The 12,154-nt window shown below is 35.9% G+C and overlaps 1 protein-coding gene across 3 annotated transcripts in view; it reads right to left on the reverse strand.

Annotated features, from left to right (window-relative positions):
• LOC117563546 (ATP-binding cassette sub-family C member Sur) overlaps window positions 1-12,154 on the reverse strand; it is a 61,180-nt gene that overhangs the window by 11,661 nt on the left and 37,365 nt on the right. For all 3 annotated transcript variants that reach the window (XM_052002188.1, XM_052002187.1, XM_052002189.1), the window contains 7 exons: window positions 10,043-10,304; window positions 9,193-9,330; window positions 8,064-8,200; window positions 7,364-7,571; window positions 5,997-6,667; window positions 5,744-5,922; window positions 1,595-2,313 (listed from right to left, as the gene is read on the reverse strand). In XM_052002188.1, the coding sequence (XP_051858148.1) occupies window positions 1,595-2,313; window positions 5,744-5,922; window positions 5,997-6,667; window positions 7,364-7,571; window positions 8,064-8,200; window positions 9,193-9,330; window positions 10,043-10,304 (2,314 nt within the window). The remainder of the gene's footprint in view (window positions 1-1,594; window positions 2,314-5,743; window positions 5,923-5,996; window positions 6,668-7,363; window positions 7,572-8,063; window positions 8,201-9,192; window positions 9,331-10,042; window positions 10,305-12,154) is intronic.

A 12,154-nucleotide genomic window follows, 5' to 3' on the forward strand; every position in this document is an offset into this window, starting at 1 on the left:
CAGCATGAGCGTAATATTTTGGCTGTGTTGGAGCACAAAAATTTAAATGGCCACATATTAGGTAATATGGTTAATTAATCCTCTGACAAATGGTTTGATTTCATGCTTCTGATTGTTCACAAAAGACGTTTTATAATGTGACGAATTCTTTAGATTTAAGCTAAGTATTGCGTAAGAAAATTCTCTTTGAAAACGTTACACTGCAGTGTACTGAAAATTTTAAAATCCTGGCTTATGCTCTGCTTCCACAGCTCAGTTTCGTGTTTTCTTGGTTCTTTTTCAATATATTTAATTTTTTTGCTTCATGAAAAATGCTATATGAAAGATTTTTTCACATCCACGAGATATGTAAAAATAATTGCCAAAAATTTTCCAGTATATTTTTTCAGTCACGCGATATTTTATCGAGATGAAATCGAAACGGAGCTCAAAGCAGCAAAAAATGATATAAAAATGTGTGCAAAGCTTTGCAAATTCTTCTTCACTTCTGATTTTTATAAATCATTCTGCTTTAATTTTTTTAAGATTTAGATCACTCAATTATAATTTGTGGGTAAAGTTTGTTTTGTGATACACTAAAAATTTACAATTGTCCATTTTCTGCTGTGGAAGCAACAAAACTGGATTCCATCAAATGTGAAAAAACTGAGTGACTCTAAATACATGACATTAAAACCCAATTTAGGTATTAAATAAATTGTTGAAGAGTATAATTGATAAGATAGAAAATTTGATTACTAATAATATGCGTCCCATTTCTTTTACAAATGTAGGTGCCTAAATAGAATTCCAAAGCTTTGGCAAGCGACACAAATTATTTGTGACTCTATTTGATAACTTTAGGACTTGAGCTATTGTATAAATATGTTAAGCATTGTTAATATGAGTATTGTTCTTAAATTTAGTCACTGAAGCTCTTGACTAGCGCCACCTCAGAATAATATAAGTACGATAGAAATCTATATACAATTAGATTGTAAACAATTTAATATATATGTATTTATAACATACATATGACTCGATAGCCAATGAACAAAGTATCCTTGGTTAGAGTATTAAGTACACTTTAATGCGCAAAATAGTCAACATAACCCCCAGTATCGCAGATCGATCAAACTTGTCAGTTCAATCAAATTGAAAACACGCACATCAGCATTCATACACATGTAGAGTGTGTGTGTGTAGCTTGAAAATAAGATTGACAAAAATATGTTGCATGGAAAAAGGTCAAACAAAATGAAAAACTATAATGAAAGCTTCCCTAAAAGTGGCGTCAACAAACTCATATATTACGCACGCACACACATACGAACGCAGAATGTCAATGCATAATGCGTGCTTATCAAGGACAAATCTAAAGCAGAACAACAGCAACAACACGACAGCAACTAGAACAACAAACAAGAAAAACTACAGGCAATGTGCTCATATTTTATACACACACAATACAAAAAGCTAACCGAAAATTATGCAGACATACACATGTGTGTATGGGCGTGTATCTGTGTGTGTGTGAGTGTTTGTATGTATACAGCATAGCATATATGTACATATATGTATGTGTGCGAAATACAACAACAATAACAAATCTTACCTTATCAATGATCGCCATATCGTTACTGAAACGATTCACAATGCGACCGAGCGGAGTCACTTGAAAAAAATGCAAAGTTTTATGCAAAATCGTTTGCAACAGTTTATCGTGCAAATTACGACGGGCATTACAGCCGGCCCATTGTCCGGCCGGTGTTGATATCATAGCCATTATAATGCAAACACACGAAATTGTTGTATACATGCGAAAATAGTACGTGACTTCGTCGTTGTCCATATCCATGCCCGTCGTTGGATTGAACTGACTCTGCTGTTGCTGCTGCTGATGGTGCTGCTGATGCTGTGCCACATTCGGTGGCGCATGGTCGCTCCAGTGTTGCAGCCAAACGTCCGTGTAGACACGCAAACATTGCCAAATTAGTGCGGTAATAAAAAAGCCAATGATTATGGGCAAACCGGAGGCGCGCATGTACAGCAGATATATGTGATGCGATATTTGTCCATATTTGCGTTCAGCATCCGTCGTCGTCGCTGCTCCCATTGTTGATGCAACACCACCTGACCGTTGCACTACCTCATCGTGTGCCTCACGTTCCAGCTTCCGTTCCCCTTCCCCTTCCGCTTCAACTTTGTGCTTCTCAGGCTGAGCTGGATGCAACGAGAGTGACGTCACGTCTGACATGTCATCGCCGTTGTCATCATTGTTATTGTTATTGTTACGTCCATTTGTCGGCAACGCATTGAAATCGATTTTAACATCTGAAATGCACAAGTTGATCTTTAATAGTAGATAACAAATGTGTGGACCGTTGGCAATAAATGATTACATATAGAACCTATCATCGGATCACTATTAAAAATAATTTATGTTATAGCTAAAGATATCCTTATCTCCTTTTAAGCTGATTTTATAAGTTAAAAATGATAAAAAAAATGATACCAAAAATACACAAAATATACCAAAAGATGTATTTTATATATCGATATACTAGTGCATTTAAAATATACCGTAAAGTATCTACCAAATTGTCATCTAAAGCACCTAAGACCCTACAGTAAGAACCGTTACAATCGTACATTTAATTTCGATTTGGCTTGGCAAAAGTAAAAAATGTTGTGGAGAAAAAATTATAGCTTTAACTCTAACAGTCTCGAAGATTTAGGTTTTTATACACACACAAATATATAGAACGACATACCAACAGACAAACAGACATGGTGTGAGCTATTGATTTTGATCAAGAATATATATACTTAATGTGAACGGAAATGCCTTCTGCCTGTTTCATACATTTCCTGTGAGCAGAATGTTTTAATACCATTCTACCATACGGATAGCGAGTATAAAAATAATTCAGAAAAGCAATTTGAAGCCTGAATTTTTAAGTTTACATTCAGGATTAAATTGTAACCCTTTATGAGGATTTCAATGACACCATATAACTGAAATACTTGATTGATGCTGTCGAGTTAATCGAATTGAACTTTGCAATTGTAATCCATTTTTAATTTTGCTCATAGCTCAGCTAGTTAAGATGTCGCAAGACTTTCCATGTGTGGTAGTGTTAATGCCAAAACTACAACTGAATGCGATAAATGCTAATTAGATAATACTAAAAAGGATATATCGCATATTCCATAGCTTACAAAAAATACCATATGGTATTAAATTCATATTTCAAATTTATGACTTTACATTTTTTTAATCTTGAGTTAAGATAACCAATTTTCCAAATTTGACAACGCTTCGAATTTTATTTGACGTATTTTTCCCGGTTTTTTACATTTTTCATCGCTGCTCATAGCTGAAACACTTAACGAAATCCTCTCATGATATAATTTACAACCGTGATTCCCTAATTTTACCGCTGCTTTTATATTATATATTTATTCAATATTTGTAAATGATTCATCATACTATCGCTGAACAGATTTATAAACAACAACAACAATGCAAGTGAAAGGTAAAATATTTGTTTTTCAGGTGAAGGTAAAAATGGTTTCTGTTTTACTCCAGTTGTCTCTGCTGTCGCTTGTTTCAATAAAAATTCAATTTTTTATGCACACAGAGACACATACATAACTATACTACATGCAGCTGGCATGCAAAAAAAATATTTTTTTTCATTATTCAAGTGTTTTTTCTCCTTCGTTGCTTGTTTGCCCTCGCATTTGTTCGCTTTTCTTCTGCATTGTACAACATATTGCAATCAGTGTTGATCCTGGGACTGCCACGTGTTAAGCAATTTAAAATGGCCAATAAAAAGAAATTGCTAATTACTAGCAATTGAAGCGGAAACAAGTTGAATTTTAATGTAATGTGCACGTAATTAGATATTTACTGTCACTTTAAGTAAACCATATGACATGGCTATGGGATATGGGCTTGCAAAATTAAGTGAAATGAAATAATAAGATGTCAAACAATATTGGACTACACTTTGGATATCTGTATCTGGTATCTACTTTTGCATAAATCGAACTTAATTGATCTGTCGAGAACGTTTGTTTTATCCAAGTCGAAAACTGACATCGGCTAAATTAGTTGAGAGGAGTTTGGATAAACAATTTTCGTTGCAATTTTCAAGGGTCGCAATGTTGCACGACTTCTGTGACATTCCCACAGCTGATTAAATTGAAAGTTTTCCAATGCAGACTCGAACTGGAAGTCGTCAAGTTGTCAGCCAAATATTGACAGCGGGTAGATAGATCAATGCATTAAGTTAAGTAAAACTTTCGCAACCCGAACAACCAGCAACTTGGCGGCGCACTCAAGGCGCGTTGTCTCTTTGACTCACCGATGAGAGTTGAAAACTTTTGAAATCAAACTTGATTTAAGTTTTTGCCACACGTACATATATTATACACTGAACTGGCTTCAGCTGTTGCACCGAATTCACCAACATTTTAAGCGAAATAGTGATAAATATGCAAACATTTTGTTTGCAACATCTTTGTGTGTATATTTGTTAAGCACAGTGGAACACTGTATATAAGTATATATACATGTATATAGATATCAGCAAATCAATATTCATTACAACAAACATCCCAGGCGAAGTCAATACCCAACGAGTTGGCGAAAGTTTTCGCAACATTTATTGCAGACTTTGTTGCGTATATTGATAGCTGAAGAATAATGTCAGTGTTTCTAAAGAAGTTCCCTTGCTTTTTAATTAGCTGCAAAGTAAATTGATTGTCTGATTCATGTTGTAGACAGTTAAAGGATAAGCACAGACTTTTAGTAATAACTTTAGCTTTAACAAATATATTCATTCGATTAAACTTCGTCCGATGTGATGTACGGTTTATCAACGATGTTATTCAACTTTAAAACCAGTTCCTTCTGGCATTGAAGATGATTTCCACAGCCCAACAATTTTCATAAAAAATTAACAAAAATTAAATTATAATATACAACACGACAGCTACAATCGAGTGTGCTCGACTGTAATATACCCGCTACACATTGTCAATAAAATCATATTCTACAAATATAGCAAAATATAACGCAAAAATACATTATGTTATACCGAAGGCTATATTTGGTATATTGATACTGTACTATCTTTAAAATATATCAGATTGTTAGGCACACAAAAATATTCCTTAATTACTTCTAAAATTTTTATTTGATCATAAAAAAATTTGTAGGATGCTATAGTTATTATTTTATTATATTATGTGTCCATACGAACGCACACACTGACATAATGACACAGAAAACTCGTTATAAACTGTAGAATTACCTCAATGAAATCAATTATAATGTTTACTAACTAATATTCAATATAATATATCGCATGAAAGGGTAATTGATAGTTGAAGCAATCGAATAGTTTATAAAAATCTGTTCATAGATTTCAGCATCAATAACTTTGTGAACTCTAAGCAATACTATTAGCCAAACGAAAAGATTTTTCAGAGATTCTAGAAATATATTTAATAACTGAATTGACTATTATTCGCTGTGCAAACGAAAAGTACATTAAAACGAATATCACGTATACGCGCTGTCTGCCAGCATCGATTAAGTTGACCCATATTGCGGATAAGAGCTTTCGATGCATACAAAATGCTAGGAAACCAAGCAACAACCAGGACCAAAAGCAGAATCCGCACTAGGACTAACTTTGAGGCCAGTTGGCAAGTGGAAGTACAGTAACAATATGTCAGTTGCATAACTTACGCTTCACAGGAGGAGTTGGCGGTGCATGAGGCGCATCTTTGTGCATCTTTGTCTCACAATCGGAGTTTGTTGTTGCCTGCGGATTGGATATGTCAACGACAGGCGACGATGGCACTGAACTTAGTTCTCCAGTAGTTGGCAAAAGAGCAGCGGCAGCACTCGACTCCTCGGATATACTCCTGTGGAAGGCAGAACACAAAACAAATTCTTGTAGTCCAAAGAGAACGCAAACTAACTCAAATAATTTACTTACCGAATTGAATTGGTCGCACTGAGCGGACGGTGATGATGCTTTGGTTTATTAGAACGTCGCATAGACATGCGGCGCAGAAATTGCTGAAAGCTGCCACGAGTTTGTGCAGCTGCTGCAGTGTCTCCCATTGTTGTTGTTGCTGCTGTGTTTGCTTGTGCCTCATCAACGGATGCCGTTGCCTCCATGGCCGGCGGCGATGAGACATTGCGTGTCACCTGTGGATGATGCAATTTCTGCGTCGGCTGCCACGACTGTGCCCGAGGAGACTTTTCAGTCGGCAGTTGCGGTGGCTGTGGCGGTGGTGTGATTGCTCCACTAACCGAATCTCCACCATCAACACTGCTCTCTCCATAGCTACTGCAGCTGGCAGTCAACACACTGCGACGCAACAGATCACCGCTGTTCGTACTGGAGGTCGATGTGGCCGTCGCCGTACTGAGTCCGCTCAGTCGATGCCACGAGTTCGTGGACTTGGCAGTGCTGCCACGGCGTTGCAATGCGGCTCGACGGCGAGGTCGCATAATGACATCATCTGCTTGGCACTCGTCAATGGGCAGCGGCACATCGTATATGAGATGCCGCGAGCCATAAACACTGGAACGTTTTCGATGTAGATTGAAGCTGCCAGCCGATTGCAAGCCGCAGCTGCTTACACTGGCCAACGACAGCGACTGATGCAGTTCAAAAAACAGAAAGGCGCATTAATTCATTTGCAATAATAGCAAAATCAGCGATAGCTTTGAAAATACTAATATCTGCTACTCGGCGGAATATTTTTAATACACTTGCACCGCACTTAACTGCCTCAACTAAAAGTGTCACAAGCCGCTACAGAGACAGATAAACCGCCGAAGTAAATTCGCTAGGTAACTCCTACCTGTCAGACCACTGGGGCGCTAAAAGCGTCAAAGTCATGTTTATTCAAATGTGAACTACAACAAGTCGTTCATGGTTGAATTTCATTCATCGCTTGATTTTGTGCAATATTCTTGACATCTTTCAATTGATCATTTTATATTCCGGATGCTTACTTAACATTTTAAATGCACACAATAAATTTACATAAACTAATTTTATTCATTATTACTGCTCGTTCGATCCAACTACTTTCTATACCTTTGCCTATTTTAATAGCGTTAAACACGCCGCTAAATGAACATATGAAATTATTTGAGAAGTTAAGTGAAATATTTGATAGCCGAGATTTAAAAATAGTATTACTAATAAAAAATACTAATCTCGAGGCAGAAGAAACTCCAATCTTCTTAGAGCGTCTTTAAATCAAAAGTCAATCAAGCGCTTGCTTTATTCATTTGCATATGTTAATTTCAGTCGAATTAAAGTGCGTATTAAGCCATTAAACTCACCGCAGGAATGTCATCATCCTCATCTTCGTCTTCCTCGACTGCGCTGCTGAGTGCATTGTTAATCTCCATGAAAGAGGTGTTGCCATCGGTTGCATCCACTTCCGAGTCATTACCTGCTTCCGACGTCACTGAAATTGAACGCTGCAATCCCAATTTGCTTACGTTCTTAAACAGTTTCCATCGTTCACGTGCTGTGCGCTCGGCATTACTTTTTAAAGGTTATAAAAATAAATTTAAAATCATCATTAAATTATTTATCGTGATGAAGGTAGCAAGATGCCAGATAAATTGCGCTAACACTTTAAAAAACTGGAAGTGTCACATTTAAACTGTGTGTTTTGGGGTCAATTGAAAAATGGTTGTGCCTTAATTGTTTAATAACTGCCATTGTCTGAACTATCCTTTAGTGAGCTAAGGAGAAATGTTTAAGGAAGTGCCTAAGTGGTAAGCTAACTTTAATGGAAAATGACAATCGAAGGCATTAAAGAACTTGCCACAAAAAGCTTGGCACAAACTAGAATTCTCTCAGTCTTTGAGTTCCCCAAAAAAAAATAGAAGAAAAATAAAGGATAAGCCGACGACAATGCCTCAGTCATATTCTAATCTATACCTGTCAAAAGAAAACAGTTCGAGAGTGAAAGAAAGAAATACGAAGAAGGAGAGAAAAAGAGAGATTTGCCTGTAGCGCTGTCGTACTCACTTTTGTTGTTGGTCCTTTGCATTTGCGTTTGCCTTAGCAATTATCGAGTTCCATTTGGCGATTATGTGCGGCTGCTTCAGCTCAATGTCCTTATAACTCCCACAAGCTTGCAGTCGGCCATCTTTCATCACAATTAACTGACAGGGTCGACGGAATGTAACGAAACGGTGGAATGAAATGAAACGAAACAAACAGTATAAAAGAAACGAACGTAAAAATTACAACACACTAAATGGTACCGCAAGAAAGAAAAAACGAAGGAGAGAACAGAAAATAACCTTGTGCTTAGGTCTTAGACACCGAAGATTGCATATCCTAAAAATCATACTTATGCACTATGAAAATGTGGAATAAACTAGAATCGCATTAAAGGTAGGATTAAAATAAAAACCTGATGTTGAGTGAGAGAAGAGTGCACAATTTCCAAAAATTACCAAAAACTGAATTGCAGAACTTAAAGAAAAAAGAGGTCGACAAAATTATAACACAATTAAACAAATACTTTTTAATAACTTTAGTGAATTATTAAAATTAAAATTACTACTATTATTACTATTATTCCTAGCGACACTTTCCATATAAAAACGAACTTAGTAAGTTAGCACATTGTCGCATATTTAGTGAGATAATGTTACGGTCTATGCAGAAAAGTGCCCAAGACTTGTAAAGAAAAAGCGGTGCAGCACAAAAAGCAATAAATTCAATTTCAAAATTTAAATTTGAATTTTTTCGTCTGCGTTTCAATTTTTTCTCTTTTTTTTTTGAAGAATTTTCCCTTTGCAGTACTCTGCAGTAGATGCTGTGCAAATAATTGTAAAAATGTGTGCGAAAGTTAGAGGAAGACGCCTTGGAGTGGGAGCCAGCAGACCGGCAACAAATGGTCTTTCCAGGCAATTGCATTTATGGCCAAAAGGCGATAAATGGGCCCGGCATTTGGAGCGCAAAGTAACAAACGGATGCTCGGCTAAAGGCAAAAAAGCAAAGTGCACAATGCAAGAGCAGAAAAGCAGAAAAGCAGCAAAGCCGCCACAATTCAACACAACTGTAGAGCCATCTACAACTGGACAGTTGTCAGTATTAACTGAGAAATTTGAATATGAAATGCTGTCTGGCCAAAGGGGCCACTTACATAATCCGCCTCCTTTACCAACTGTAATTGCTGTGTCACCAGGATGATGCTGCGGTTCGACTTCAATAGCATTTGACGCACACATTGCTCGAAAACATGGTTTCCCACCTCATTGTCCAGCGATGACAGTGGATCGTCCTATAAAATAAAAATTAATTTTTAATACCAGCTTGCTAGAGATGGCATAATAGAAGGACATGCTGTCAGTTATTAGAATTAATATAATTATTTGTATTACAAACATTTTTCTAGTCAACAATTTAACGTTATAAACATTATTTGTAAAAAAAAAAAGAATCTTCTCTTCTTGATCTGAGCAACATAAAAAGCTACGATTTCTTAACTCTATTGCAAGTCAACATCAAGTAGTTGCAAGTAGATGCAGTTTACGGAAATACCGTAGTTTACCTAAAGTATTAAACCTATTAGGAAAAATATATACATAGTTAAATGTATTATCCTAAGTATTTTCCTATTTAAGTCTACAAATATCCTTTTTTCAAAGAAACTAATCTGGTTTCCATGATCTGAACAACATAAAAAGCTATTCCTTATATTTGCTTCTTCAACTCTATTATTTAAAAGCCAAGCGATTTAGTTTTATAAAGTTTTCGGTTCGTTTGCCGCAGACTTTTATGGCATGCCTCAAAGTACCATACGATGTGGCGCATAAAACTTGTTTACCGTGCAACAATGTGAATGCGCCGTATTTTTTTTATAACAACTTTGAACTTTAAACGTTTCGGGAATTTTATGATCACATGCATTCCCATAAAGTGCACTGAGCCGTCGGATTGGCATGCAGCTGATCCGTGAGCAATGTCCTTGTCCTTGAGACACACTCACTTACCATTATGACGACGTTCGCCGATGAATAAATTGCACGTGCTATGGCAATCCGTTGCCTCTGTCCGCCGGATAGATTGATGCCACGCTCGCCGATTATCGTAAAATCGCCGGTCGGCATTAGCTCAATATCCGGTTTTAGTGCGCACGCATTTAACACAAAATCATAACGTTTCGGTCGAAATGACTCTCCAAAGAGAATATTTTCACGTATGGTGTCGTTCAGCAACCAAGGACATTGGGGCACATATGAGATGGTACAGTTTCTTGAAAATAAAAAATAAATAGAAAAATATTTAATTATATTAGATTATGATTGCTACTTAATAAAATATTAATGCAGAATTTGAGGATAAATCGTACATAATTAATTTTCCGAATCACATCTACTTACTACCCAATTATCTATAACAAATAGATTAAACTAACTATCTATCAAATCTTGATTTCCTAAATCAACCTCAAATCAATTAAATTAAAAGAGTACAAATTAGCCACTACAAAATGGTTTAATATGCGTTCTTAGTTCACTCGACTCATTCAGCCACTCAAATAAAATTATATGTGTTAGTTCAGGACCTATTCTTAAAAATACTTTTTTAAATTTGAAAAAGGTCAATAATTTAAAGTGCAGAACGAACTGAAGTATAATGTCGATAACTGCAATGTATAAATTGTTTTAAAATACTATTTATTGACTCATAATCTCTTAAATTAAATTTCACGTTATTTATGCCACAAGTTTTGAAGCTTCCAAATTGCATATGCCAAAAACCGCCAGGAGTTGTCTTTTTTTGACGTATTTTAAAATGCATAGTATGTTTTTAATTTTGTAGTATATTTGTATACCAAATATAGCTTATGGTATATTTTTAATTTTGTGGTATATCGATATACCAAATATAGCCTTTGGTATATTTTGGATTTGTCGGTATAATTAATTGGTATATTATGTATAGCTGTTACAATTGTTCATTTATGATAACTAAAATTTAAGCATCAGCTAAATAAAAATAATATACTATCATAATGCGTTTGGGTAAAATATACTTAATATCGCAGTGAGTTATTGAACAAGCTCCACATGCTAAGGACAAACTAACACATTGCACTGATTTTCCAACTGGCTTTAAATGCTAATGAACTAGCTTAAATGAATAACTTGCACAGCACATCAAGCTTAACCAAGTTATATGCAAAATACCTTTAAGCTGCAAACTTTCGCCGTTAATCAAGCCAAAGCTAAATATATCCAAACACCCACGCTCGTGCATACAGAGCAGTCATATAGACACACTTACAACGATGTAAGCTTTCGCTTTTACATGACATTGCTAATTATCGCAAATGCGAGTGACTTCAATTAATTAGCTGCAATTTAGTTAAGCGGCTTATATGATAACTTTCGCTGTGTTGCTCGACAAGCGCATAAACCGCAAACTTAGACACATTCACTACACAAACACACACAAATATATGGTAAATGGCCACACACATACACACCGGCAAATGTCCCACACTTCCACAGATGCTGAGATACACTTACGGGATAATTAAGTGACTCGCACGAGGTGCAGATAAAGTGATTGGTTTTCTTAGCGACCGCAAAATTGCCAAACCACAAACTTGTGACCAGTATTGTAATATGTCAAATAATTTCAAGTGTTGTACACACAGGAATTATTCCCATTGAGTTCGAGTAATAATCGGTGATAATGTTGCCACATTCCTGCGGTTTTTGAATATCTCTACTGAGATAATTTAATTTCAATTATTACGAGGATATTTTGACAGAGATTTGCTTGATTTGCTGCAGGTTTACCATGCATTATGATTGAAAGCAAAGCCAACTCGATTCGTATTATGCAAATTTGAGGAGTTACTCCATGTGATTGAGATTATCAGCAGCATTACAAAATGCATTAAAGGTCCGCTATTTAGTATTAAATTTCTTTAAGGGACTTCAACAGACTTAATTCGGAAGTCATCGTAAATTATTCTAAATAAAATAATTACTTATTAAATTGGCTGCAAAATATTTTCAGATTAGTACATTTTTCGCTAAACTCAGCACGTTACTCGCATTACGTATGCGTCCAGTTGACCTGTTTAAACT

Source organism: Drosophila albomicans, chromosome 2L (genome assembly GCF_009650485.2).
Source record: "Drosophila albomicans strain 15112-1751.03 chromosome 2L, ASM965048v2, whole genome shotgun sequence".
Classification (NCBI taxonomy): domain Eukaryota; kingdom Metazoa; phylum Arthropoda; class Insecta; order Diptera; family Drosophilidae; genus Drosophila; species Drosophila albomicans.